The sequence below is a fragment of the Chiloscyllium punctatum genome, chromosome 35 (genome assembly GCF_047496795.1).
Source record: "Chiloscyllium punctatum isolate Juve2018m chromosome 35, sChiPun1.3, whole genome shotgun sequence".
Taxonomy (NCBI): Eukaryota; Metazoa; Chordata; class Chondrichthyes; order Orectolobiformes; family Hemiscylliidae; genus Chiloscyllium; species Chiloscyllium punctatum.
In genome coordinates this window covers 10,691,602-10,718,587 of record NC_092773.1, presented here as the reverse complement: position 1 = coordinate 10,718,587, position 26,986 = coordinate 10,691,602, and the positions used below count along the sequence as shown (strand labels likewise).

The window sequence follows — 26,986 nt, the reverse complement described above, 5'->3', positions numbered from 1 at the left end:
CCTTGAAGGACTCACCTTCTCAACCCCTCCTCTCATCTGAAGCGTAGTAACCCTCAGGTTAAACTACCATCAGTTCTCCCTCTGTAATCAGAGAGCAGCTCTTTGACCTTGTAAAACTGTGACAACTTCACCTTTTACCTTCTCCTTGTCTCAGGGCCGTCCGGTGGTGATTTGTGACAGGGATGATTACGAGACCATCAAGAGTGTAAACCGGGTAATTAAAGTGCCTCACAGTGTGGACTGTCTGCAGGGGATCCTTAGCGTCATCCCACTCCAGCTTCTTTCCTTCCACCTTGCTGTTCTACGAGGATTTGATGTGAGTAAATATTTCAGGTGGGAGAAATTTGGATTTTCTTGCAGCTCATGCTTCCTTCCTCAGAGAGGTGAAGTGGAAGGCATGTGCACAAGCTTCTCAGCAGGTCTGGCAGCATCTGTAAGGAGAGAAAAGAGCTGACGTTTCGAGTCTAACTGACCCTTTGTCAAAGCCAAAAAAAAGGGAGAAGTAGGGAGGTATTTATACTAGGCTGAGAGAAGGTAAGTCGTGGCTCCAGAAGCAAAGGTAGCAATAAAGAGGTGATAATGACAGTGCATAGAGAGACTATAGGGAGATTAGGAGCTGTGAATGACCAAGGCTGAAGCCGGTGCTATGTGACAAAATATGTTGGTAATGGGGGGGTTGGGTGATGTAAAGGCAAAATGGAAAACGGGAGAAGGGTAGCAAAGGGGGAAGAGGAGAGGAAAAAGGTTATAAGAGAGTGGGGAGCAAAAGAAAGAAAGACAATCAAGAAATAAGAGGTACAGAACAATGAAAAATATATTTAAAAAGTATAAATAAAATTAAAAAATAAAATTGTGGAGCAGAATGAAAGCAGAGGGGTCAAGGTGGGATAATCATCTGAAGTTTTAATTTTGACAAAGGGTCAGTTGGACTCGAAACGTCAGCTGTTTTCTCTCCTTACAGATGCTGCCAGACCTGCTGAGATTTTCCAGCATTTTCTCTTTTGGTTTCACATTCCAGCATCTGCAGTAATTTGTTTTTATGCACAAGCTTCTGTGGTCTGGCGAGGTCCACTCACTGCACTTTATGAGCTACTGCTCATGACAGGTTGCTGTCACTGTCGCCTTCAAGTGCAGGAAGCAAGTGGACTTGCTTGGTCTCGCGTGGTGGATGGAAACCATTTTCTGCACCTTTGAGAAAAATCCCTTGTTATGAAAAAGATCTAGTTTATTGCATGTCAGCAGCTTATTGCTAATTAGGAAGGTATCATTGCTCTGTGACAGTCTTTCAGGACCTTGGGTCTCACTTGTTCAAGACTTAAAGGTGTTTAGTCCAGCAGTCCATGTGGTATCATAGTGGGTGGTCATGAGGACAGTGCTCAGTTTTCACCCTTTCAGACGCATATTGAGTAATTTCGGCCAAAAAGTTAACAGCATGCAGTACGCGAAGATCAATGCTGAGAACACTTTCTGATAAACCTGTGATTACTAAGATGTTACATATTTATTCTGAACTAGCTGTTATAAATCAGCTTACCCATACCCAGAAATGTCAGCGAGGAACATGTCAAACATATTTAATATTTATCCATCTCATTGCTGCTATCCAGTTTTCGTGTCTTGAGTTTAAAATGGAGATTGCATACAGTTAGTTCTTCTATAACGTGATTGTTGTGTTCTTGTGCAACTCTGCATTACAGAAACACCGGGCTTTAGAAATAGGGTATAAAGTATTGGTGCTTTAACCACGTTAAGTGCTGTAGAAGTACCGTCCCCAATTTGTCAATCACGTTACAGCGAATTTGTGTTGACGAAATGCGCGTTATAACAGAACAACCTGTATGTGAACTGAAAATAGAAAACTCTCAATATCTACAGTAAGTCACTCAGCATTTGAAGCAGACGGTCTCAGAGTGGGCCATTCTCCTTCATGAGATCTGAGAGTTCTACCAAAAGCTAGGGCCAGACTTCACTTCCATAAACTGATGTGTGTAATTCCAAACCTTTCTGTTTGCCAAAATAAAGTATTCCTGGTTTCCTTGCTTGAAAATAGGTGTTCTAGTGTTCCCTCAACCACAATCTCCAAAATAACCAGATGAGCATGTGTTTGATCTCATTGCACTGAGTCGGAAGCTAATGGGGGAAAAATAGCCACCCTGCTGACTGAAGTAATATCAGTATACTTCTGCTCAGTCATCATGTCATAGAGATGTACAGTACGGAAACAGACCCTTCGGTCCAACCCGTCCATGCCGACCAGATATCCCAACCCAATGTAGTCCCGCCTGCCAGCACCCGGCCCATATCCCTCCAAATCCTTCCTATTCATATCCCCATCCAAATGCCTCTTAAATGGTGCAATTGTACCAGCCTCCACCACTTGCTCTGGCAGCTCATTCCTTACCTGTACCACCCTCTGAGTGAAAAGATTGCCCCTTAGGTCTCTGTTATATCCTTCCCCTCTCACCCTAACCTATGCCCTCTAGTTCTGGACTCCCCTATCCCAGGGAAAAGACTTTGTCTATTTACTCTATCCGTTCCCCTCATAATTTTGTAAACCTCTATATGGTCACCCCTCAGCCTCCGACGCTCCAGGGACAACAGCCCCAGCCTGTTCAGCCTCTCCCTGTAGCCCAGATCCTCCAACCCTGGCAACATCCTTGTAAAACTTTTCTGAACCCTTTCAAGTTTCACAACATCTTTCCGATAGGAAGGAGACCAGAATTGCACGCAATATTCCAACAGTGGCCTAACCAATGTCCTGTTCAGCCGCAACATGACCTCCCAACTCCTGTACTCAATACTCTGTGAAGTGATCTGAGATATTTCATCGATTTATAAATGCCAGTGTTTGGAAACATCAACAGCTTTTGTTCTTCAGCAACAGAAGTTTGAATGCAGCATGAGTCCGAAATGAACAGCTGCTTTTAAATGAACAGTCACATTATTAGGTGAAAGTGAGGACTGCAGATGCTGGAGATCAGAGTTGAGAGTGTGGTGATGGAAAAGCAGAATCATTCCTGATGAAGGGCTCTTGCCCAAAACATCGATTCTCCTGCTCCTCAGATGCTGCTGGCCTGCTGTACTTTTCCAGCACCACACTCGCGACAGGGTCACATCATTAGCCAAGTGTAGCTCGGGGGGATGTGAGCGACATGCAAAGGGAATTGGCTGGATTCCTAACCCCGATTGCCCCGCATCAGCTAATAAAGATAGGTGTGAATATGTAGACGCAGGCATTAGAAACAGTCCTTATCCTTTCAGTGCGCAGGACATCGACTTGCAAGTGAGAAGTGACTGTTTGGGTGAGGTTGCATGTGGAATTGTATGGAGATTGGAACAATCAGGCCAGAAAGCAGGAGAGGTGGAGTGAAACGCAAGTGCAGCAAAGCATCACAGTCAAACAACAGTCACTAATCACCTTGTATTTCCTTCTGAAGGTTGACTGTCCCCGAAACCTGGCGAAATCCGTGACCGTGGAGTGACACAATGTACAGAATCCACAGGAAAGACAGAGGGCCAATGTTTATTTTTTAACCTGAAAAATCTTAACTTTTTTTATATTTTAGAAAGTTTGTAAACCCACTGGGGATAATCTTCCTATTTTACTTTTTAGAGTAGTGCAACTTATGTGGGGCAGTTCTACACATGTAGAGCTGTGCATTATTGAATCATTAGAAAAGGAAATAGAAGGCAAGATTGCTGCACAGTGGGCTGTGACCTTAATGTTTTTTTGTGTTGGGTTTTTGTCTATGTTCAGTGTTTCTTCCGTTTAGGATTAATCTCAAACCAGGGTTTCAAGCTGCTTATCCCTATCTCCATTCCAAATCATTTTAATTTCACTGTACTGTGCAGAAGTGAAGAAGGCTTGTGAGCACAGTGCACTGATCACTGTTTGTAATACAAGTCACTTTTTTCTTTGGACCAATAAATGACCAATCAAGTCTGTGACAAGGGAACACTGTAGTCTGGAGTGGAGTGAAAGGGATTCTGCTGGCATGACAGAAACCAAACCCTGTGCCCATTCTTGAGCAGAAATGTAACACATAAAGACAGAGCCAAAAACTACATTTTAAGCTTTGTTGTGTTGAAAGTTACACTATGTGGGCAAGAGCTGAAAGAGTCACACCAGTTCCTTCACCCACAGGATATTTTGCTATGCAAATGTCTGAAATTTCAGATTTATTTCATTCTCACCTGCTCTCAGGCCTGCTGCCCTCCTGCAAACTGTGCTCAGATTTAACAAGTTCACACAAACAAAACTCATGTTATGAAACATCAAATTTCTCTTTTCGGTCTGCTCACACGACGTGGTGTGTTCCTTGTTACTGGCTTATTTTGAGCAGCTGTGGGGAGTTGACTTTGCTCAGTAATTCTCCTTGTAAATAGTAAATTCACAATAATGTAAAATGACTCCTGAAGCAGTGCACATCAGAGGTTGCTGAGTTTCCTGTAGTTAACCCACACCTGTCTCAATAGGAACGGCAGCAGCAGTTGATGAAGAATACAGGCAATTCACTAAAGTTGCATTTTATCTTTCCATTCGTCCACTCCACCTCAAAATATCTTCACTTCCAAAATGGGGAATGAAGCACGAAACTGCTTAAAACTGACAAATGACAGTTTGATCTTGAGCTGAAACCCTGTTATGTATGTACGATTCATTATTTATGTTGGCTTAATACTTTATACTGTGATTTTTAACTTACTGGGTCCTTGCATGAAGTTGAAGCTTGTGGCACAAAAGGAAATCCATGGATTCCCTTTGGAAATGTGAATCAGAAAAAAAAAATCAGAAAACTTAGAAATTAGATGAAGAAAAACCTTTAAAATCATTTCATGAAAGAAGTTGACTTTGCTCATTCGAAGATAATGTTACTTAACTCCTGACAGAAGCAACAGGGGTGACTGTAACCATGATGAGCTGGTATCAGTCACTCTCTGGCACGAACAGTCTACGCATGTAGTGCACGAAGAAGTATAATTTCCAACGTCAGTTAATTGGACATGCTCCAATCTGCAGGAGAGTAACACTTCTGGCCATCCCGTGGATCCTACCACTCCACGCAACTGGGTTTAAAAGGAAAAACTCACATGTGGAAAAATTGAAGGAAAACTTGCATGCAGAGATGAAGCCTGTTCCTTTCTGCAACTGTTTAGATGAACTGAGTCACATTACGTAATGTGACTCATTTTTAGCTGCTGAGTTGCAAATCAGTTTTGGATCTACTTTTGCGAACTGTGCAACACATGTCTCCAGAGAGCAGTGGAACTGGTCTGGAATGCCACAGAATGTTTTTGTCCTGTCTGAGTTTGGAAGGTCTGAACAAAATTGTCAGATTCAAAGGGTTTTTTTCTCGATCCCTAATCATCCCGTCCCCACCTCCACCCTGTACCTTGATGTCAGTATCTGCCAAGGTTTTTATTCATCTCGTGTTAAGCTTGAAGTTTGATTCCAGCTTCACTGTAATGCAATGAATGAGGAAGTGTAATCTGGGAGAATTTTGATAACTGGAGTATTTAAAGAAGGAATAAATTTTGCTGAGCTCACCAAATGTTGAGTGTTGCTGTGTAAACTTAACTGTGCATATAATTGAGTTTCTGGATTAGTGGTGCTGGAAGAGCACAGCAGTTCAGGCAACATCCGAGGAGCAGTAAAATCGACGTTTCGGGCAAAAGCCCTTCATCAGGAATACAGGCAGAGAGCCTGAAGGGCTTTTGCCCGAAACATCGATTTCGAAGCTCCTTGGATGCTGCCTGAACTGCTGTGCTCTTCCAGCACCACTAATCCAGAATCTGGTTTCCAGCATCTGCAGTCATTATCTTTACCTATATAATTGAGTTTGTCAGCTTCCTCTCACTTGCCACACTTAATGCTTTCCAGCAGCTAATTAGAAGCAGTCTGGGGAATGAAGCACCTTCAAGAGTTCTCCCAAGGGTGACTCATTGAATTTCTGTTCCATTTCCGAAGAATACAGGCAGCCTAATCAAGGTGCAAAATTCCACAATGTCTCACAGAAAGGCTCAGGACAAGTAGCAGTCAGAGGAGCAAGACACTGTGTGCCTGTCAAAGCGATCCTCTGTTCATGCCAAAGACAGTGAAGACCAGACCTGTTAGATAGGCTTCCCTTTTGAAATGTCACTGAAGGGCATTGATGAACTTGCATGAGATGTGGAAGCAAACTGACATCCTTTGGCCCATCAAGTCAGCTCTCGTATTTGATCAAGGCTGTTATGATTCTCAAACCCTTTCCCCTGCCTTCTCCCTGTAACCCTTGATAAACCTTAATAATCAGAAACCTATCCATCTCTGTCTGAAATAAAACTCAGTGACTTGACCTCCATGGTCCTCGGCAGCAATGAGTTCCTCAGATTCACCACCCTCTAGTTGAAGAAATTTCTCCTTATATCAGTTCTAAAGAGTTGTCCCTTCATTCTGAGGCTGTGCCCTTGGGTCCTTGTTTCTTCTCATAGAAACATCTTCTCCATGTCCAGTCTATGTAGGTCCCTCGGTATTTTATAAGTTTCAGTGAGATTCCCTCTCATCATTCAAAACTCTATGGAGTACAGACACAGAATCTTCAACTACTCGTGATATGATAAGCTCTTCAATCCCAGGATTATTCTTGTAAATCTCCTTTGGACACGCTTCAAGGCCAGCGCATCCTTCCTTAGACACAGACCCCAAAACTGCTCACAGTATTCCAAATGCGATCTGACCAGAGCCTTATATAGCCTCAACAGTACAACTCTGCTCTTATACTCTTGCCCTCTCAAAAAGTTTGGGAAGATTACATTTACCTTCCTAACTACCAACTGAATCTGCATGTTAACCTCAAAATAATCCTGAACTAGGACTCCCAAGTCCCTTTGTGCTTCAGATTTCCAAAGCTTTTCCCTGTTAGAAAACAGTCTGTGCCGTTATACTTCCCATCAAAGTGCATGACCTCACTTTCTCAGATTCTCACTTTCTCAAAGTGCTCTGCCAATTCCTTACCTACTGTCCTGGAACTGTCCAAGTCCTTCTGCAGCCTCCCTGCCTCCTCAGCACTGTGTCAGCTGCAAACAAAATAGCAATGTCCTCAGTTCCTTGGTGAAATCATTAATGTGTGACATGAATCTTCTCCACAGGAAAAGCTGAGTGGTAAAACCAATAGAATCCTGCACATGTTGCTGTCTGGGAACAAGACAGGAAACATTGCAAATACTCAGCGTCACTGAGTTACTCTGATCACAAGTCATCATCCTCTGTCAACAATGCCATTTCAGACTTGAGATGCTGTGTGACCTGCTGAGCACTTACAGCATCTTCTGTTCCAGTTGTAGCAAAAGCTGTACTGTTTCTGGTGTTCCTCTTTTTGTGACCAGGTCCCTTTGGGTCAGGCAAGCATTTCGGATGTTGCCTTTCTGTGTTCAAGTTAAAATGTGGATGCGAGCCTTAGGGACAGGCCAGTTACCTGCAGGAGTGTCTTCTTGGGGAAGTGGTTTCACATCGACTCCAGGGAGTTAGCGAGTTATTGAAACACACTGAACAGCACAAACCCTCACTCTTGAATTGCTGCATTCATATCTATACCGACTTTTGTGGGAAGATAGTGGAGCCAGGCTGCTTTGGTGTCCAATTCAAGTACATTCCTGAGGTTGGGCGTGAGTTACAATGTCACCAGAAATTTAAAAATCTAGGGTGTAGGTTTGCTCGCTGAGCTGTAGGTTTGATATCCAGACGTTTCATTACCTGGCTAGGTAACATCATCAGTGGTGACCTCCAAGTGAAGTGAAGCTGTTGTCTTCTGCTTTCACACACAAACGAAGCTGTATCAGAACACTGTTCCAACGAGCCACCACACAGTGTAGCACAGAGGAGAACCACCTATACAACATATTCAAAAAGAACAGATACTCAAAAAATACAGTCCGCAGATTCCTCAAGAACAAACCTAATCTAATCTAAAACCACGACAAGCAGACCAAACACAGCCAGAAACCCTAACCACCTTACCATACATCAAAGAAGTTTCAGAAATGACAGCCAGACTACTAAGACCCCTCGGAATCCCACAAATCCACCAACACTCTCAAACAAAAACTAACAAACTTAAAAGACACAGTACAACCCATGGACAAAACCAATGTCATCTACAAAACTCCATGCAAGGACTGCCACAAACACTACGTAGGACAAACAGGAAGAAAGTTAGCTACCAGGATACACTAACACCAGCTAGCCACAAAAAGACACGACCCTCTCTCCCTCGTAGCCCTGCACACGAATGAAAAAAAACACCAATTCGACTGGGACAACACATCTATCCTGGGACAGGCTAAGCAAAGACATGCCAGAGAATTCCTAGAGGCCTGGCACTCCAACCACAATGCCATAAACAAACACATAGATCGAGATACCATCTATCAACCCCTCAGAAAATGAACAGGAAATGACATCACCAGGAACCCCATCCAGGACAAACATATAAATAGAAAGCAGGAGGTGGTCTGGCCTGACAAAGTCTTCAGTTGAGCAATCTTTACGATACAGCACCATCTTGAAAACGTTGCTCAAGGATAACCCCAAGGCATTCTATGCGTATGTGAGAAACCTGAGAATGACGAGAACGAGGGTAGGTCCGATCAAGGACAGTGGTGGGAGACTGTGTATTGAGTCGGAAGAGATAGGAGAGGTCTTGAACAAGTACTTCTCTTCAGTATTTACGAACGAGAGGGACTGTATTGTTGAAGAGGAGAGTGTGAAACGGACTGATAAGCTAGAAGAGATATCTGTTAGGAAGGAAGATGTGTTGGACATTTTGAACAACTTGAGGATAGACAAGTCCCCCGGGCCTGACGGGATATATCCTAGGATTATGTGGGAAGCAAGAGAGGAAATTGCAGTACCGTTGGCAATGATCTTCTCGTCTTCACTGGCAACGGGGGTGGTACCAGGGGACTGGAGAGTAGCGAATGTTGTGCCCCTGTTCAAAAAAGGGAATAGGGATAACCCCGGGAATTACAGGCCAGTTAGTCTTACTTCTGTGGTAGGCAAAGTAATGGAAAAGGTACTGAGGGATAGGATTTACGAGTATCTGGAACGGCACTGCTTGATTAGGGACAGCCAGCACGGATTTGTGAAGGGTAGGTCTTGCCTTACAAGTCTTATTGAATTCTTCGAGGAGGTGACCAAGCATGTGGATGAGGGTAGAGCAGTGGATGTAGTGTACATGGATTTTAGTAAGGCATTTGATAAGGTTCCCCATGGTAGGCTTATGCGGAAAGTCAGGAGGCATGGGATAGAGGGAAATTTGGCCAATTGGATAGAAAACTGGCTAACCGGTCGAAGTCAGAGAGTGGTAGTAGATGGTAAATATTCAGCATGGAGTCCAGTTACAAGTGGAGTTCCGCAGGGATCAGTTCTGGGTCCTCTGCTGTTTGTAATTTTTATTAATGACTTAGATGAGGGAGTCGAAGGGTGGGTCAGTAAATTTGCAGATGATACAAAGATAGGTGGAGTTGTGGACAGTGAGGAGGGCTGTTGTCGGCTGCAGAGGGACTTAGATATGATGCAGAGCTGGGCTGAGGAGTGGCAGATGGAGTTCAACCCTGCCAAGTGTGAAGTTGTCCATTTTGGAAGAACAAATAAGAATGCGGAATACAGGGTTAATGGTAGGGTTCTTGGTCAGGTGGAGGAACAGAGGGATCTTGGGGTCTATGTACATAGATCTTTGAAGGTTGCCACTCAGGTGGATAGAGTTTGTAAGAAGGCCTATGGAGTATTATCGTTCATTAGCAGAGGGATTGAATTCAAGAGTCGTGAGGTGATGTTGCAGCTGTACAGGACTTTGGTTAGGCCACATTTGGAGTACTGTGTGCAGTTCTGGTCGCCTCACTTTAGGAAAGATGTGGAAGCTTTGGAGAGGGTGCAGAGAAGATTTACCAGGATGTTGCCTGGAATGGAGAGTAGGTCGTACGAGGATAGGTTGAGAGTTCTCGGCCTTTTCTCGTTGGAACGGCGAAGGATGAGGGGTGACTTGATAGAGGTTTATAAGATGATCAGAGGAATAGATAGAGTAGACAGTCAGAAACTTTTTCCCCGGGTACAACAGAGTGTTACAAGGGGACATAAATTTAAGGTGAAGGGTGGAAGGTATAGGGGAGATGTCAGGGGTGGGTTCTTCACCCAGAGAGTGGTGGGGGCATGGAATGCGCTGCCCGTGGGAGTGGTAGAGTCAGATTCATTGGCGACCTTTAAGCGGCATTTGGATAGGTACATGGATGGGTGCTTAATCTAGGATAGAAGTTCGGCACAACATCGTGGGCCGAAGGGCCTGTTCTGTGCTGTATTGTTCTATGTTCTATGTTCTATGTTGCAGCGCTGCCCATTCAAGTGGCTGCAACATTGTGCTGTAGGTTGGCCATGCTTTGTGCAACCCTGTCAGACACTGCACTGGCTGGTCTCGTGGCCATCTGAAACAATCAGGCTTGCTTTTAATGGTGCATTCTGCTTGTGGAGCCAGCCACTGCAGTGACATTTGGGGCTCGCTAACTCGCAAACCTCACCCCGCTCTGTCTGGTGTTGAATTGCAAAATGCACGAAGACTAAAAGTATGAAACGACAATGAAAGTCTGACCACAACTGGCACAGTGAGCCATTGCTTTAGTAGAACACTCACTGTGCTCCATGAGTGGACAGGTCTAAAGATTTACAATGTGTGTGCACTTAAACATTTGAGAAATCATCAAAATGTCTTTACGGCTTGGCTTGTGCATCAGTAAGTTCAACTTACTGAGTGAAACTTACTGAGTCCCACTTTGCAATATGCAATCGCCAAGAAACCCAAACAGGCCAAAAACATTATCCCTGCTGGGTTATGGAGTGACTTTGATAATCCCATTCCTATTTTCAGACATCTGTGCCTCCTGTATACTACCCAACCCCCTCCCAACTGAAGGCCATAACATTAACAGGAAGAAACTAAAGGAATTGTTTATTGTGCACAAAGAGTGAGGTTGATTGCTCCTCTTGTACTGCCCTGGCCCAGTGAATGCTTGGAAAACAGTTCTGTTTCTAAATGTGGTATTTCCTGCACCAGCAGTGAGTCGTATATCGATTCATGTCCAGAAAGTTTCTGTAAAACCGTGTGTTTTGGTGTGCGACATGTGTGCCAGGTGTAAGGAAGCCTTTTGCTGCACTATTGTTGTCTCTTGTATTTCAGCGCCAAGTCCATCTTGCAACACTTCGGAAAGCAACATGGCTGATTGCCTTCCATGTGTCAATGAGATGAATATCAAAGCTGCAACCTCTCCATATTCCACATGTCAATAGGGAAGCGTGCTGGATGAGCACATAATGTTTTGGTGACACCAGTCCTCAAGTTGCGATTGGCATCCTGGGTGAGATAAAGCAGGGCAACAGCACGTGCACAATTTTTGGCTCTTAAGTTACATACGCCTTCCTGCTGTTATGTGAGGCGGTGAGGGGGAAAGTTAATGAATGGATAGATATTTGTATGTACAGCTTTTATATGTACTGTACATGGCTAATAACTGTCCTTGACCTGGATTTGGAATGGGATAACAGCTAATTGTGTTAGGTGTTGAGGATGATTGTAGAAGACGTCGGAATGTGTCTTTCCTGTTGTTTACATTGCACATTGGAAACAAAATGTGAAATCATCAGCACAAGTATAGCCATTGCACACTCCACCTCAGGAACACTAAAATTGACACATACCAGTTGATGTGATGAACAGTGCCGCCAGTGCACTTGGAGGTGCTGTTCCAAGCTTGGAGCTGCAGGGGCAGCATTGAGAGAACTTTTCTGCGCATATAAGTTGTGCTGTAACTCACCTGAGAACACTTGGCACTTGTTGCCTGGGGATTAGCATTTGCATTGCACAGCACCATGAGCATCCCTCGCTCTGATGAGCTGAAAATGTGACATAAATTTATCTCATTAAATTCCAGTGGCAGTGGCTTCCAAAAGCGGATTGGACTGAAGAATATGTTTGGCTGATATATCGGTAATGATGTTGCTGTACAGTGCTTTAACTGGAGTAAAATCTACTTATTGTGTTGTGCATCTGGTGACTTTTTTTCTTTGAATGCTTCATACTGGACAGTCTGTGGTCCTGTATTAAGTCATTCATCACCTTAAAGAGATGAAACTTGATGTGAAGATCGCCTGGGCTTTGAGCCTATCTCCATCAGGGTTGTTAATGCAGAAATGTTTCCAAAGCAATTTCGTGGTCATAATGTTCACTACCTTCTGTTCAGCGATATTTGGTTCCGTGACAGGATTGATAGAACCTAAATGAACTGGCATTGGGACAATAATTTCCAAGTTTGCATGGTCCCTCTTGTCCCTCCTTTTTAACCCTTGGAGAACATGCACAGATGAATAACTTTACTGAAGATTGGGGTGATTGGGGGTGCTGTGTGGACCTTTTTCACTTGTGTTTTGTGTTGCTGCCACTCAAGGTTAAGAGGGCTTATTTTATCTGATTGACACAATCCTCATCGCTTTGTCTCAGTCAGCTCTCTACTTGTTTTTGATTACTTGTCGCGTCAATGATTTATGGCAAATGTGCATCATTAATTTCTCGTCTTTGTATAACTTTTAATAAAAATAAGTTAGATTTTCTTGAAGACTCTGAGAAGTTTCTTTCATGAGTATTGGCAGGTATGCTCCAGTGAAGTCAGTAATTGGTAAATGATTTTCATTTTTCCATGTTCACTGATCTGCCTTTCACCGAGCAGTCAAACTATGGCATGCGTAATTATACATGGAAAAAAAAACAGTTGGCAGGACTCTTGGTAGATCCTGGCCTGCAACTCCCTGTAACGTGGATTCAACATTGAGACCATATTTACTCGATGCAAAGGCCCCATGTGAAGTAAGTTAGAGCTCTCTGAAGCTATATTACAGTTAAGGCTGTCGCTGCAATTATTCAGTAACAGTCGTGGTGCTCACCAAGAGGCAAGATGCAGCTCCAGTACAGTAGGTTCAATGTTTTATTATTTGGTGTGTGCTTTCAGACAAAAGTCATAACAGAGTCATGAAGGTGAAGTTACACCATCAAGTATTCACGAGAATGCATGCACGGATGGAAATTTCACTTCAGGATAAATTGGAGAAGCTACTTTGTTCTCCTTTTGGTTGGGGGTGGGGTGTGGGGTAAGGCCGAGAGTCACTGAGATGTCCAGCGTGGAAACAGACCCTTCGGTCCAACCTGTCCACGCCGACCAGATATCCCAACCCAATCTAGTCCCACCTGCCAGCACCCGGCCCATATCCCTCCAAACCCTTCCTATTCATATACCCATCCAGATGCCTCTTAAATGTTGCAATTGTACCAGCCTCCACCACGTCCTCTGGCAGCTCGTTCCATACCCGTACCACCCTCTGTGTGAAAAAGTTGCCCCTTAGGTCTCTTTTATATCTTTCCTCTCTCAGGAGGTATGTTGGAGGTACTTAAGATCTGGGCACCGTTGATGGAGAGAAACCTTTCCCAGTCCTGCAAGGATCAAGAGTTGAGAGGGCAAACATGTAAAAGAATTAGCAGATGTGACTTCATAGTGTTGGTGCATTGAGTGGTCAGGATCTGGAATGCAGATGTTTCTTTAAACAGGAATACTTAGGATACCGGGGAAAGAGTATGAGAGTGCAGCTACTCGTTTGGAGAGCAGACACAGACATGAAGTTCAGAAGGCATAATCTCAGAATAATAGGACACCAATTTCAGACTGAGAATGAAAAGGAATTTCTTCCCCTCAGAGGGTTGAGAGTCTTTGAAGCACCTTGTCACAGACAGCTATGGTACCAGAGTCCTTGTGTGTATTGAAGGCTGAGATACATTCCTGATCAGCAGGGGAATGAAGGGAAGAGCAGGAAAGTGGGTGTGAGGAATGTCAGACCAACTATGATCCCACTGAATGACAAACCAGGCTCGAGAGGTCAAATAGCCTTCTCTTGTTCCTGTTTTTTTGTAATTGTACGATGGTCCGAAAATCCATTTCTTGAACTGCGAGAATTCTGTAGTGAGTGTATTTTGTTCAGCTATTTGCTTGGCATGGACATGTCCCCACACTATGCCAAAGTGCTTTACAGTACATCCTGAATTTGACAAGTGTGATGACTGTCAAAGTTGGACAGAACACAAAGCGGCACGGTGGCACAGTGGTTAGCACGGTTGCCTCACAGCGCCAGAGACCCGAGTTCAATTCCTGCCTCAGGCGACTGACTGTGTGGAGTTTGCACGTTCTCCCCGTGTCTGCGTGGGTTTCCTCCGGGTGCTCCGGTTTCCTCCCACAGTCCAAAAAAAAACGTGCAGGTCAGGTGAATTGGCCATGCTAAATTGCCCGTAGTGTTAGTGTTAGGGAAGGGGTAAATGTAGGGATATGGGTGGGTTGCGCTTCGGCGGGGCGGTGTGGACTTGTTGGGCCGAAGGGCCTGTTTCCACACTGTAAGTAATCTAATCTAATCTGTAAGTAATCTAATCTAAAAATAGCATCTTCAAACTCCTTGACTGCCTTAGTGATTTGTGCTCCCTGTGGGGAAGCAAAAGACACATCCACACAAGGATACCAGCACACCAAGTTTATTGAACAAAGAGTTACATTGTGGGAAAAAAAACGGAATAGACAAAAAAAAAAATCCCGCCATCAATTTATTTTCTCTACAACAGTGATGTGAGTGGTTTCGGCAAATTTTCACTTGAACCTGGCCCTGAAATGAACCTGCTTCCAACCTTAGTGGTAGATAAGACTGCAGCTCACGCTGGGATGTGGGCTGACTCGCTGGTTGGCTGCCCTGCAGGCTGCTGTCATTCAGCTTTGTAACCCTTGCACACATCTCACAGCCAGTGACTCCAGGACAGAACCTGGCCTGTTTTATCACGTTCCTTCTCCCTTCTCCCTGGAGGCCTCACCTGATTCCCCATTTTGGTATGAATGAGGGAGGGAAGGACGATGATCTACCCAAAACCCAAAGCCATCTTTGCATTGTCAAATGACCCACTGGCAGGGGCAGTGCCCAACCCTCTCCCATTTAAATGACAGATTTGCTTTGACGACTTAAAAGTGTCGCTTTTGTGAGTTCAGCAAAATTTCCTCAGACTGTTGTCTGAGTTGAAGAACGCCCACTGTGTCCCACAGCTTTGGAATCACTGTTGCTGAGCAGGCAATAAAATTCTGATGATTTTCACAGTTCCCAGCTTCCATTTTGGTATAACCGACAGGTTGACTCCTTGTGACAAGGCATGAGACAACACAACACTGGTCAGCACTAATTTCTTGGCTTGCATTTTTCCCTGTAGATGCCACAAACCGTTGTGAAGAGATTGTGTGTACAGGAAGATTACAGGTTACCCTCTTCCCAGCCAGGTCATTCAACCTGAGGAAATCAGCAATGTGCTACAGGTCGGAATTAAGTACAGGTTAAGGATCAACTGCCCAGGCCAGCCGACACCTTGTTTGTAGTCTGTTAAATGAATATCATAGTGATCTTCTTTCCTCAGCCTGCTTTCAATAGAATTACGCTCATTACATACAACTGGAGGATGGGATTACATGGTGTGGGGATGAAAGGCCACAGGAAGTGTGTCAGTGACATCCCTGGACACCAGACAGACTAATCAGTTCTGAAGAAGGGTCACTGCACCAGAAATGTTAACTCTGTCTCTGTCTCTCTCTCTCCACAAACACTGCCAGATCTGCTGAGTTTGCCCAGCAATTTGTTTCTTTTTCAGATTTCCAGCATCTGCAGTTCTTTGTTTGATATTAGACCAGTCCGTTGCTTGTTTTAAATCAGTGTGATTGATCCTTGTTTTCTGCTGAGCGAAGTTAAGAAGGGTTTGCAGGCCCAAAGCAGGTGGACTGAGTTAGGCCACATATCTGCCTTGAATGGTAGAACAGATTCAAAGGATTCAATGGCCTGTTCCTGTCTTTCTGTGTCCTGTGTAGAATGAGACCACTTGCATCCAGCAACCAGGCAAAATGTGAACCAAAAATCCTTTTCCAAAAAGCACATGTACATGTGACAAATGATACACCCGAGTGACTCACATGCCCAGTAAGCTGTCAAATGCTGATGTTGACCAGAGCACATTTCGCCAGTATTGTTTCAATCAGTCTTAATGAGCTGGTGGAATTGTAATCCTTGTTGAAGTCCTTGTGTGTGTTTACTTTTGCATCTCTGAAAGTCAGGCGTTCGTTCAAAACCCGAAGAAAATGTAAACAGAACAAATAGGCAGTAAAGCAATCGTTAACAAGCACAGCTTGATCAACATGCCATAAACAACAATTCTGTACAATAATTTACTGCCCCAATCCACCCCTTAGAAACAGTCCCCACTGTGGATTTGAGACGCTTCAGCCGGGCAGATGCGGAGCATGCAATGAAATGATACAAGATTTCCCCTCGGCTGGTGACCACTCCAAATGATTCAGTTTTTAACTTGGGGTCCATCACCTCTGCTTGTGGGTAAACTGCACAGAATAACGGAAACCCAGGTTCAAATGCATTGAGACAACATTGAATGGAGGTTGTGACTATCCCTTTGGCCTGTATCTCAACCAGCATTGGGAGTTGGTGGGGTTGGGGCTTTGTGTTGGGAGGTGCTCCGAATTGGATGAATCCACAGTTTCCCGAGGGAAATCCTGTCTCAGAACGCTGTGAGTGGGTTCAGTGGGGTGGCAGATCTCCAGAGAAAGTGCAGTGGTTCGGTACCAGATAAGCAGACTACACCAAGTTACCACCCGCCCCACACACGCACACACACACATCCTCCAGCATCACCACCAGTTTTGACCTCCCCAGTCCCAAAACCGCCCAGAAGCGTTGCCTCAATCCCCCCCAAGGCCTACCTTCCCTCATTTGCTGGGCACCATGAACCCAGTATTGGGGCTGCAGTGTGGAGGGCATGTGCACCATGGACTGAATTGCTCACTGGGGATGGAGGGGGGAGAATGGGGTGGGGTGGGGTGGTGGGGGGGGAGGTCCCAGCTGTCTGGGTAACTCAGGACAGGCAATAAACCATGCCTCCTCCTGCTATCCTTCCCTATACCCCCCACCCCCCCACACACACACTCTCAATGGGAACAACTCATTTGGATGGAGCTGAGCTGACCGGGCCAACCGCTCCCTCAGATGCTGCCTGACCTGCTAGGTGTTTTTTCCAGCACCACACTTTTATTTGTGACTCTCTCTCCTGCTCCCCGGACCGGGGTTAAGGGGAACACCGTCACTGCCAACAACAGAGTCGATGACACAGCAGCGAGGAGGGAAGGTGGGGCGGGGGGAGATTTTGCAAGGTTGGGTGGGTGCAGTGTTTCCTGTCGACAGAGCAGGATGGGCCCAATCCCCCTCCTTGCACCCAGACCAGAGTGGTGCTGGAAAAGCGCAGCAGATCAGGCAGCATCGGAGGGAGCAGGAAAATCGAGGTGTCGGGTAAAAGCCCTTGACCAGGAGGTTCCATCCCGACTGAATTCCACTCCCCGTCATAACTTTTCAGATCGAATTTGAAATGAACCTTCCAGGGTCAGTGGGGACCCGAAACGTTAACTCTGCTTTCTCTCTCTCTGTCTCTCCCTTCAGATGCCTCCAGACCTGCTCAAGTCTCCCTCCAGCAATTTCTGATCTTATCGGTTTGGTGTGCGTCCCGTGTTCGACCAGAATGGCCGTAAAACAAAAGGGTGCAAGTTGATCTTGTAAGAGTTTGACGGCCAGCCCTGTTGGGAACTCACTGAAGTGATGCTCAAGCACAAGGCATCACTTGTTCGCTGTCTGATAACGGAACCAAAGGCGGGCAGGTCCCGAAGCTCTCGATCCCCACCGTGGGGCTGAGATGTCTCTCTCTGATTTGCGCCGAGTTGCAGATTCATGGTTTGGTTTGGTTTTTGTCAGTCCCGTCAAAGCGAGTGGACGGACTGAATGTGTTCCACTGACCATCAGAGGTTTGCTTGGTGTGTGTGTGGGGGGGTTGGGGGGTGGGCTCCCCGTACAGTTCCACCAGAAATAAAAAAGCATTGAAGAGCATCCGAGCAGCAGAGGAGGCAGAGAGGTGTGGCCCGTTGGCTGGGCAACTTTGAGCAGTGTTTTGGGGGGTGGGGAGGTGAGAGATTCCTCTGACCGTCTTTGTTAGTTTGCTCGGACAGGTCCCACGCCGGAGAACGAGGAGTGGGACGAGGCCATTCAGCCCCAATCTCCTGTACACCTCTCCCCCCCCCACCCCCTCACATTCCACAGACTAACAACTCTCTCGTGGAACGAAAGGGCTGGAGGAGGTGGGGGAATCCCCTGGTCTCAGAGACAATGTGAAATGGGGAAAATCTCCATTTGCAAATAACGTCTCCTCGTCCTCGACTTCTCTGACTATCTTCTGAGGTTCGGACCTCGTGTTCAAATGCCTGGTTTCAATCCCTGACTCTACCGACCCCTTTTCTGTATGGTTTTGTCCCCCAACCCTGTCTGCCTTAGCATCACGACTGCACATCCCAATACTGAAGGTTTGGGCTTCTTCTCCCGTCCCTGACGGGCACTGAGTTCCAGGGAAATGTTCGCCCCGAACTGCTGCCACACATGTCCCTGCTCACCCCACTCAGTCTAAACCTGCACCTACATCCGCTGGCAGGATGGACAGAGAAAGAGAGAGAGAGAGACTGAAACAGTCGGGAGTGTGGTGCTGGAAAAGCACAGCAGGTCAGGCAGCATCCGAGGAGCAGGAGAATTGAACGTTTCAGGCAAATCAGGGAACAGATTCCTGATCAAGGGGGCTCTTGCCCGAAACGTTAATCCTCCTGCTCCTCGGACGCTGCCTGACCTGCTGTGCTTTTCCAGCAACACTCCAATCTTGACTCTGATCGCCAGCTTCTGCAGTCCCCACTTTCTCCTGGGCACTGACCCTTCGGCCCACCATGTCCATGCCAACCAATGAGCAGCACACTGCACTTATCTCATTTACCTGCACTGAGCTCACACCCCCCCCCCCCCCCCACCCCCCCAAAGCAACACCTTGAAGGGTCCCCAGTAAAAGTAGACGTCAGGGAGTGGGCAGAGGGTGAGGTGAAGCATCTGCAGTCCTCATTTTTACCTGGAGGGAGAGGTGAGTTGCAGCGTGGTCGGTGAAATGAAGCCAATGCAAAAGCAAAAAAAAAAGAAAGGAGGTAAAAAGCAAGTTTGTGAGCAGCACACAGACGGTGTGGTCTGGGGGAGAGAGGGAAGAGCTGTGAGTGTGGGGTGAATGGTGTGGCTCTGCCCTGCAGTGCCGGCAGTCGCCAGCAGATGTCGCGTGCAAATGAAAACAAGAGGCACAGCTGCAGACAATGATGAAAAGCGACCTTCTCAATGTGACCCCCCCCCCCCCCACCCCCGACAGCTTCCAACCTCCCGGCTGCAACCTCTGAGGGAGCCGGCCGTGAGGACGGAAAACCACGCGGGAAGCACCAAGAGTTTGCACGGTCTCTTTTCACTGCAAAACCGAATGAGGCTGGGGGAATGGGGCATGGGATCTCTCTCCACCCACACTCCCTCCCAAACCTACCGAGAGAGAGGCGAGAAGGGGGAGCTGACTTGGGAAAGAAAGGAAATGTTGAGCAAGCTATTTGCAGTTTAGAGACACACACACACACACTGTGTTATTTCAGATGCAGAGATGCATTTGGCCAAGATATGTGCCATTGTAGTGCATTGCCAAGCGAAAGCGTTCTTGTGAAATTATGTCAAGACTATATGCTTTTTTACATCTTTGGCTCCTTTACTGAATAATAATACTTCTGTTTACACAGCACCACTAAGTTTTTTTTCAAAAAATTCGCTCCTGGCATCTGAACATTGTTGGTTGAGTGAGCATTTATTGCCCGAAGGTGGTGCTGAGACACCTTCCTGAACTGCTAGAGACCATCTGCTTTAATGCTCTAAGAGAGGGAATTCCAGGAGTTTGACCCAGGTGGAGGGACAGCGGTATATTTCCAAGTCAGGATGGGGAGTGGCTCAGAGGATGGTGTCCCTATGTATCTGCTGCCCTCGCCCTTTCAGATCGAAGGTGGTCATGGGTTTGGAAGGTGCTTCCTAAGGATCTTTGGCAAATTTCTGGAGTGCATCATGCAAAGTGTCAGTGTTGGGGGTGGGGGTGGATGTGGTACCAGTCAGGCAGGGGCTGCTTGCTCCTGGATGGTGTAGAGCTTCTGAGGTTTTGTTGGAACTGTACCTGTTTCAGGCAAGTGGGGAGTACTCCATCACATTCCTTGCTTGAAGGTGGTGGGCAGGCTTTGGGGAGACAGGAGCTCAGCCCTGCTGCAGTGTTCTTAATGTCTGACCTGTTCTTGTAACTACTGTATTTAGGTGGCTGGTCCAGTTGAGTCTCTGGTAACCCCAGGACGTTGATACTGGGGGATTCAATGATGGTGATCCAATTCAATGTGATGAGCTGGTGGCAAGATTGTCTTTTTTTGGAGATGGTCACTGTCTGGCATTTGTGTGGCGCGAATGTTACTTGCCAGTTGTCAGCCCAAGCCTGGATATTGTCCAGGTCTTGTTGCATTTGAATACGGACTGCTTCAGTATTTGAGCAGTCACAAACAGTGCTGAACACTGGGCAATCATCAGCAAACATTCCCACTTCTGACATAATGATGGAGGGAAGGTCAACAATGAATCAGATATTTGTAGATATTTGGGCTGAGGACATCACCCTGAGGAACTTCTTGCAGAGATGTCCTGGAGCTGAGATGATGGACCTCCAACAACCACAACCCTCTTCCTGTTTGCTAGGAATGACTGCAACCAGTGGAGACTTCCTCCCACCTCCCCCTTCCCCCCAACTCCAATATCCATTGACTCCAGTGTTTTCTACTTTGATGTCAATCTCACCTCCTCTCTGGAATTCAGCTCTTGTGTCCACATGTCAACCAAAGTTGCAATAAGGTCAGGAGCTCTGGCAGAAGCCAATTTGTCAGTAGGTGAGCAGATTATTGCTGAGCAGTACTGCTGTTGTTGACATCGCCGTCACTTTACTGATGGCTGAGAGTAGTCTAATGGTCATTGGCCAAGTTGGATTTGTCCTGCTTTCTGTGTACAGGATATACCTGGGCAATTTTCCACATTGTCAGGGAGATAGCAGTATTGTAGCTGTAGTGGAAGGGGAGCAGCAAGTTCTGAAGCACAAGTCTTCAGTGCTATTGCCGGAATGTTGTCAGGGCCCATGTGTGGCCTATATTGTTGGATTCATGGATGAATATGAATCCCATATCTGTGACCCTCCTCCAACACAGAAAGGAGATGACAACTTATGAACCATTGACTGATCTATCGTACCAAGGCTCCAACCCTTGTTTCTATGCCAACTTCCTTGTCTTTCTGCTTTGTCAATACAATGGCCTGCATGACTCCCCTGAACATTTCTCCTGAAAAGCAAACACCTGTCCATACAGCCTCTTTCAATCAAGACTCTTTGCAGTGCCCTCCGACTTTGATCAGTTCTTTACCCAGACCTCAATCCTCTTTCTCACCTTTCAAGTTTCCAGATTTCAGTTTGGTGTCAGGGAGATGCTGCTGCTCTGACCTGGCACACCTTCTGTCCCACACTCTTGTGGACAACATGTGTTGTGAGCCTAGGCTCTGTAACTAGTTCATCTCAGATCATCGTTGATGAAGGTCAGGGCTGAAATGGATAGATGCAGAAACGTCTCAGAAATGTTAACTTTCCCAACAAAGAGTGACACTCCTCAGGACAAATGCAAGAATACCCCAGATTCCGAACAGTCTCCACAATTTATAACGCAGGAGAAAAGGGTGGGCCAATTGGTTGGCAAGTTGATTCTGATTGGTTGAAGTGTTGCCATGGGGGAATGCAAAGGGTTCCCAGGCTATTCAAAATAAAAAGTGCAAATCTTGAACCGATTTCCATTATTTCCAGAGAGTGGGTCCCGCACATTAACTTTAAGCCACTTCTCCTCACATCAATGAGTGCAGTCGGGGTAGTTCTGCAAGTGCTGTCCATTTATGGTGTTGTTTAATCTTCGGCTCTGATCTGAAGTCAGTCATGAATGTCGGTTCAGTCCAAGCACTGTTTGTAAATTTAACAACTTGGTCAGCCTCCCCGTCCATTAGGAGCATCAGAAAGGCCTGGATTTCCTTTCCCGGTGTATTGTCTTCCTATCGGAATGCGGCCCATGACCAGGAAGCATTCTGAAGAGAAGTGCTACCAATTGTTGATCAACATCAGTTCTTCACGTCACTGGGTTCGAGGGTGTTCCCCCGCGGCACCCCTTGAACTCTGTGTTCTCTTTGGCGGGCTGTCAACGCACATACACACACACACACACACACACATGCGGAGAAATAATATGCCTAAAAATGACCACATTGTCTGTTCAAATGATTCCAGGTAAGGCTGGAAACCTTTCCAAGAGTTTTCACAACATAATCCACTCTTTGCTCCAGAAGGTACCAACAATCTGTCTCCCCGGTAGTAAAATGAGCTCCGTATAATCTGCAAGATCGGGTGCTTTTAATCATGAGATAATACTGTTCAGACAGGGTCTCTGTATTTATCTTCATCCTGTTTGTTTGCTTCATGCAGCAACTTGAGGTGATTTTGCAGCCCTTGTCCGCTTAGTCTGATGGAGCTGACTGCCTTCTCTCCATGGTCCACAATTAACAGGGTCAGACCCGGGTTCAAGTCCCACCTGCACCAGAGGGTGTGTCATAACATCCCTGAACACCGCGAGGGGAAGGAAAAAAAGATAAGGTGGCCAACGATCTCTTTGGCTCGGTTTATCGTTTGCGTTCAAGACCCGTCCGAGACTGTGATGCTAAAGGCCAGTTGAGGTGTCACACCAATAGCCTTCCCTGCAACCTGAAATGGAGGGAGAGGGACAATAACATGAAGGCTTTGGCAGGTGCAGGGTGACAAGGAAGGCAAGATGAGAAGGAACTGCTGTAGTTGTGAAAAGACCAGAGGGGTGCTTTTGTTCTTGTTGCTTCCAGAGGTGAAGTAGTTTGGGAGTTATTAGTTACTCTTTCAATCCCAAGGTGAATCCATGCGGAATGATACATCCTGCTCCCAAACACTTTCCCAATGGGAAACTCTTTTGGATTGAATCTGTCTCTCTCTGTTTTATCTCCAATTCTCCTTTTTTATTTTGCCAGCCTTGCTGATTCCCCACATCGTGGCAGACAGTTGTCCCAGTCCCGAAGAATTCCCGATGAAGTCCGCCAGTTCCCGGGATAGTGGAGCGTTTCCAGGAACCTCACCCATTTCCTGTCAGGTATGCTGTTGCCCCGTGCTCGCTCAGTGGGATCGAGGTGATGGGGGTGGGGGTGGGGGTGGGGGGGGGGAGCACAGGGAAAGTGGGAAGTCTCACTGCCAGTGCCCCCATTCCCCTCAACCCCTGAGGGAGGGCACTGACGGGCGGCGGTGGGGTGAGTGTCAGTGGGAGGTACAAACCTGCGTAGCCCATCCACCTTCCAACCATTGCCCCAGGGAGCAGCACAATCCCAGCAGCTTGAAGAGCTGCTTCCATTGGAAGGTTACCCCCAGGAGAGCAGCACCACCAGTTTGTTTAATTTACCCCTTGCCCTGCAGTTCCCTAACTCCACCCACTGGCCCCAATCTGCCCAGCCAAACCACAACGGTATCTGATACAGGGTTGGAGGAAAGGGGGAGGAGGGCTACAGGAGAGAGAGAGGGAGAGGGGCGGGAAGGTGGAAAACCCCTAAATGGGGCAAGCTGTCCCCATGCAGCTTCTCCTTCCCCCCCCTGCGCCGTGACAATGTCCCCCTGTACCCCCTCCTCCATCCTTGGAGAACAACGACCACCCCCACCATCTCCCTCCACCCCCCCCCCCCCCCCCACACCCCACCCAAGCGACAGAGGCAGCCCGCTGGGAATCGAAGCTACAAGATATCTGCTGTGATGGACAGCGATGCCAAACAGGACACTGCGTTACAAGCCCAGGCCTGTCAGGAGATGTTATGGATCACCTTCAAACTGACACAACCAGCAAGGGATATTGGCGTCCCCTTCCCATCCGTCCGTGTGCAGAGAGAGAAGCAAGAAACTCAACAACCAATCTCCCAGACAGGCTGCTCAAAACCCAATGTGTCGTCCGCCTAGCGGCTTTAGTTGCAGAAAGATAGCAAAAATGTAATAAGGTTATATATAAAATGGTAACTGCCGAATATCAATATATCACACAACGTAAAAGCGACAATTGATGGAGTTGAAGACAACGATGCCAACTTTAACTGGCACAAGTTCAGAAGGATATTGCTGTGTGGATTGGAGCTTGTTTCGCACCCTGCAATATATATATATATATATAATATATATAAAAGACTGACAAAAGGGAAGACAATCTCCATCGGGCCAGCAGGGAGCCTTGACACAGTACCACTTTGGTGGCCTTTCACCATTGGCCACTCAATCCTCAGGTCAGCTGGAGGCTTCAGAAGGAAGGGCGTGGAGGTGGGCGAGATGGTGGAGGGGCACGGCTAGGCGGTGGGCCTGGTGGTGGTGGAGGCAGCGAGGAGGTCGGCGATGGAGCAGGTGATGGTTCAGGCGACGGGGCTGGAGAGGCAGGAGGGCTGAGGTTGGGGTAGTAGATGGGTGGAGGTCCCACGTTCCTCATGTTGTTGTAGATCGGGCAGCTGGCTGGCTTGGCTTCGCTCTTCACCCGAGTGAAGTTAATGCAGCGGCCCTGTAAGGTGGGGTGGGGTCAAAAAAACACACACAGCGGTCACTCTCGCTGGCTGCATGGTTCTGGATTCCTCCCGCTCCATCGAATGTCATGAAACCCTCATGCTGGATGCACAGACACATGCTGAGGTGAATTACAACATCAGGCACCCCCAAGGAGAAAAAACAGGCAATTCCAGAGCTCTGGCCTAGGCTCACAAAGTAGACCAACTGGAAAACTGAGAAGTGGCAGATGGAGTTTAATTCAGATAAATGTGAGGTGCTGCGTTATGGGAAAGCAAATCTTAGCAGGACTTATACACTTAATGGTAAGGTCCTAGGGAGTGTTGCTGAACAAAGAGACCTTGGGAGTGCAGGTTCATAGCTCCTTGAAAGTGGAGTCGCAGGTAGATAGGATAGTGAAGAAGGCGTTTGGTATGCTTTCCTTTATTGGTCAGAGTATTGAGTACAGGAGTTGGGAAGTCATGTTGAAGCTGTGCAGGACATTGGTTAGGCCACTGTTGGAATATTGAGTGCAATTCTGGTCTCCTTCCTATCGGAAGGATGTTGTGGAACTTGAAAGGGTTCAGAAAAGATTTATTAGGAGGTTGCCAGAGTTGGAGGGTTTGAGGTATTGGGAGAGGTTGAATAGGCTGGGGCTGAGGGGTGACCTTATAGAGGTTTATAAAATCATGAGGGGCATGGATAGGATAAATAGACAAAGTCTTTTCCCTGCGGTCGGGGAGTCCAGAACTAGAGGGCATAGGTTTAGGGTGAGAGGGGAAAGATATAAAAGAGACCTAAGGAGCAACTTCTTCACACAGAGGGTGGCACAGGTATGGAATGAGCTGCCAGAGGAAGTGGCCATCCCTAGCCTCATCCCCAATGCCCTCTCGGATCGTGCACTGACCTGACCCCTTCCCAAACCCATCGGGAATGGGCCAGTTATCATAAGTTGGACTCAAGATGTTCACCAAATGAGGCTCAAATAACATGCATTCATCAGAACATGATTGACAAATTGGGGACACTGTTTCTAGTGTGGCACAGTGGCTCAGTGGTTAGTGCTGCTGCCTCACAGCATCAGGGTCCCAGGTTCGATTCCAGCCTGGGATTCCAGTCTCCTGAGGAGACTGTCTGTGTGGAGTTTGCACATTCTCCCCGTGTCTGCGTGGGTTTCCTCCGGGTGTTCCGGTTTCCTCCCACTGTCACAAAGATGTGCAGGTTAGGGTGGATTGGCCATGCTAAATTACTCAAAGTGTTAGGTGCATTAGTCAGAAGGAAATGGCTCTGGGTGGGTTACTCTTCGGAGGGTCGGTGTGGACTGGTTGGGCCGAAGGGCCTGTTTCCACACTGTAGGGAATCTAATTTAAAGCGTGTATCTGATCCCATGACAGTCGTTTCTGGGGAACGCGGTAGTTCCATTCTCATATCGTAAGAAAGTCACTTCAGAGCAGCACCATTTAAGCTAATGGGGTTGGAATCACATTATAACCAGTCCACACTGTTTCAGCTCGTACTACAGAAACAGTGTTCAATTCGTCAATTGTGTTACAGTGAATTTGCATTAATGAAGCGCGCATTGTAGCAGAATGACCTTTAGTTTAGATGGTGCTGCAATTGTGTGATTTTCTGAAACACAGGATGACATGAGAATGGAACTACCATCTGATCGCTGAACTGACTGTAATTCCAAAATAAAGCATCTGAAAGTACTGGCCTCTCCTGCCCGTTTCTGTCCTGCCTGTTGGAGTGAAACACCTTCCCGAGTTACACCAATTGGTTGCCTTCAGTTGGTGGATGAGAAGTGTGCACTGAAAAGAGAAACCTGACCAGAAACCGAACACAGCAATTTCACCAGAAAGTGCACGGCAGCATTCTTTTGTACAAACTACTGTCAGAGCGTTCAGTTTGACTCTTCCAAGATGTCATGCAGTCCCCTGAGGACAGACTGCCAAGTCCTCCTCATCAATATGACCTTTTGAACACTCTGTAAAGGAAAAATTCCCTAAATGTCTCTGCAATTCATTGGGAGTTGTGCAGGGACATGTCTTGTTGTGTGAGCTGGGCCACAATAACATGGATGGTTGGAGAACAATCTTATCACACAGTCAGTTTGTGAAATGTGCTATCCACGTCATTGTCAAGTCCATCAGCAGGGATTAACGTCACATCTCTTGATAACACTTGGGGATCATCCTTCAAGAGGCTAACTCAAGGGTTTCAAAATTGACAAGAGATACAAATAGAATCCGACTGAGATACCTTTGTTTAAAAAAAGGAGATGGCACTCTCTGTCACAAGACAGAGGGGACACCTGC

General features: G+C 46.7%; 2 protein-coding genes across 3 annotated transcripts in view; one reads left to right on the top strand and one right to left on the bottom strand.

The window, feature by feature from the left end:
* Window positions 1-5,552, top strand: part of LOC140459643 (glutamine--fructose-6-phosphate aminotransferase [isomerizing] 1) — a 79,119-nt gene extending 73,567 nt beyond the window's left edge. Inside the window, exons 18-19 of the mRNA XM_072553956.1 lie at window positions 155-316; window positions 3,438-5,552. Coding sequence (XP_072410057.1) covers window positions 155-316; window positions 3,438-3,482 — 207 coding nt within the window. The 3' untranslated portion in view covers window positions 3,483-5,552. The remainder of the gene's footprint in view (window positions 1-154; window positions 317-3,437) is intronic.
* Window positions 5,553-14,572: 9,020 nt separating this feature from the next.
* Window positions 14,573-26,986, bottom strand: part of LOC140459642 (anthrax toxin receptor 1-like) — a 149,689-nt gene continuing 137,275 nt past the window's right edge. The window contains exon 18 of one of the 2 annotated variants that reach the window (XM_072553955.1): window positions 14,573-16,183. In XM_072553955.1, the coding sequence (XP_072410056.1) occupies window positions 16,112-16,183 (72 nt within the window). In that variant the 3' untranslated portion in view covers window positions 14,573-16,111. Of the gene's footprint in view, window positions 16,184-23,833; window positions 24,688-26,986 lie in introns of those variants that run through there. The other variant, XM_072553954.1, reaches the window with a different exon arrangement.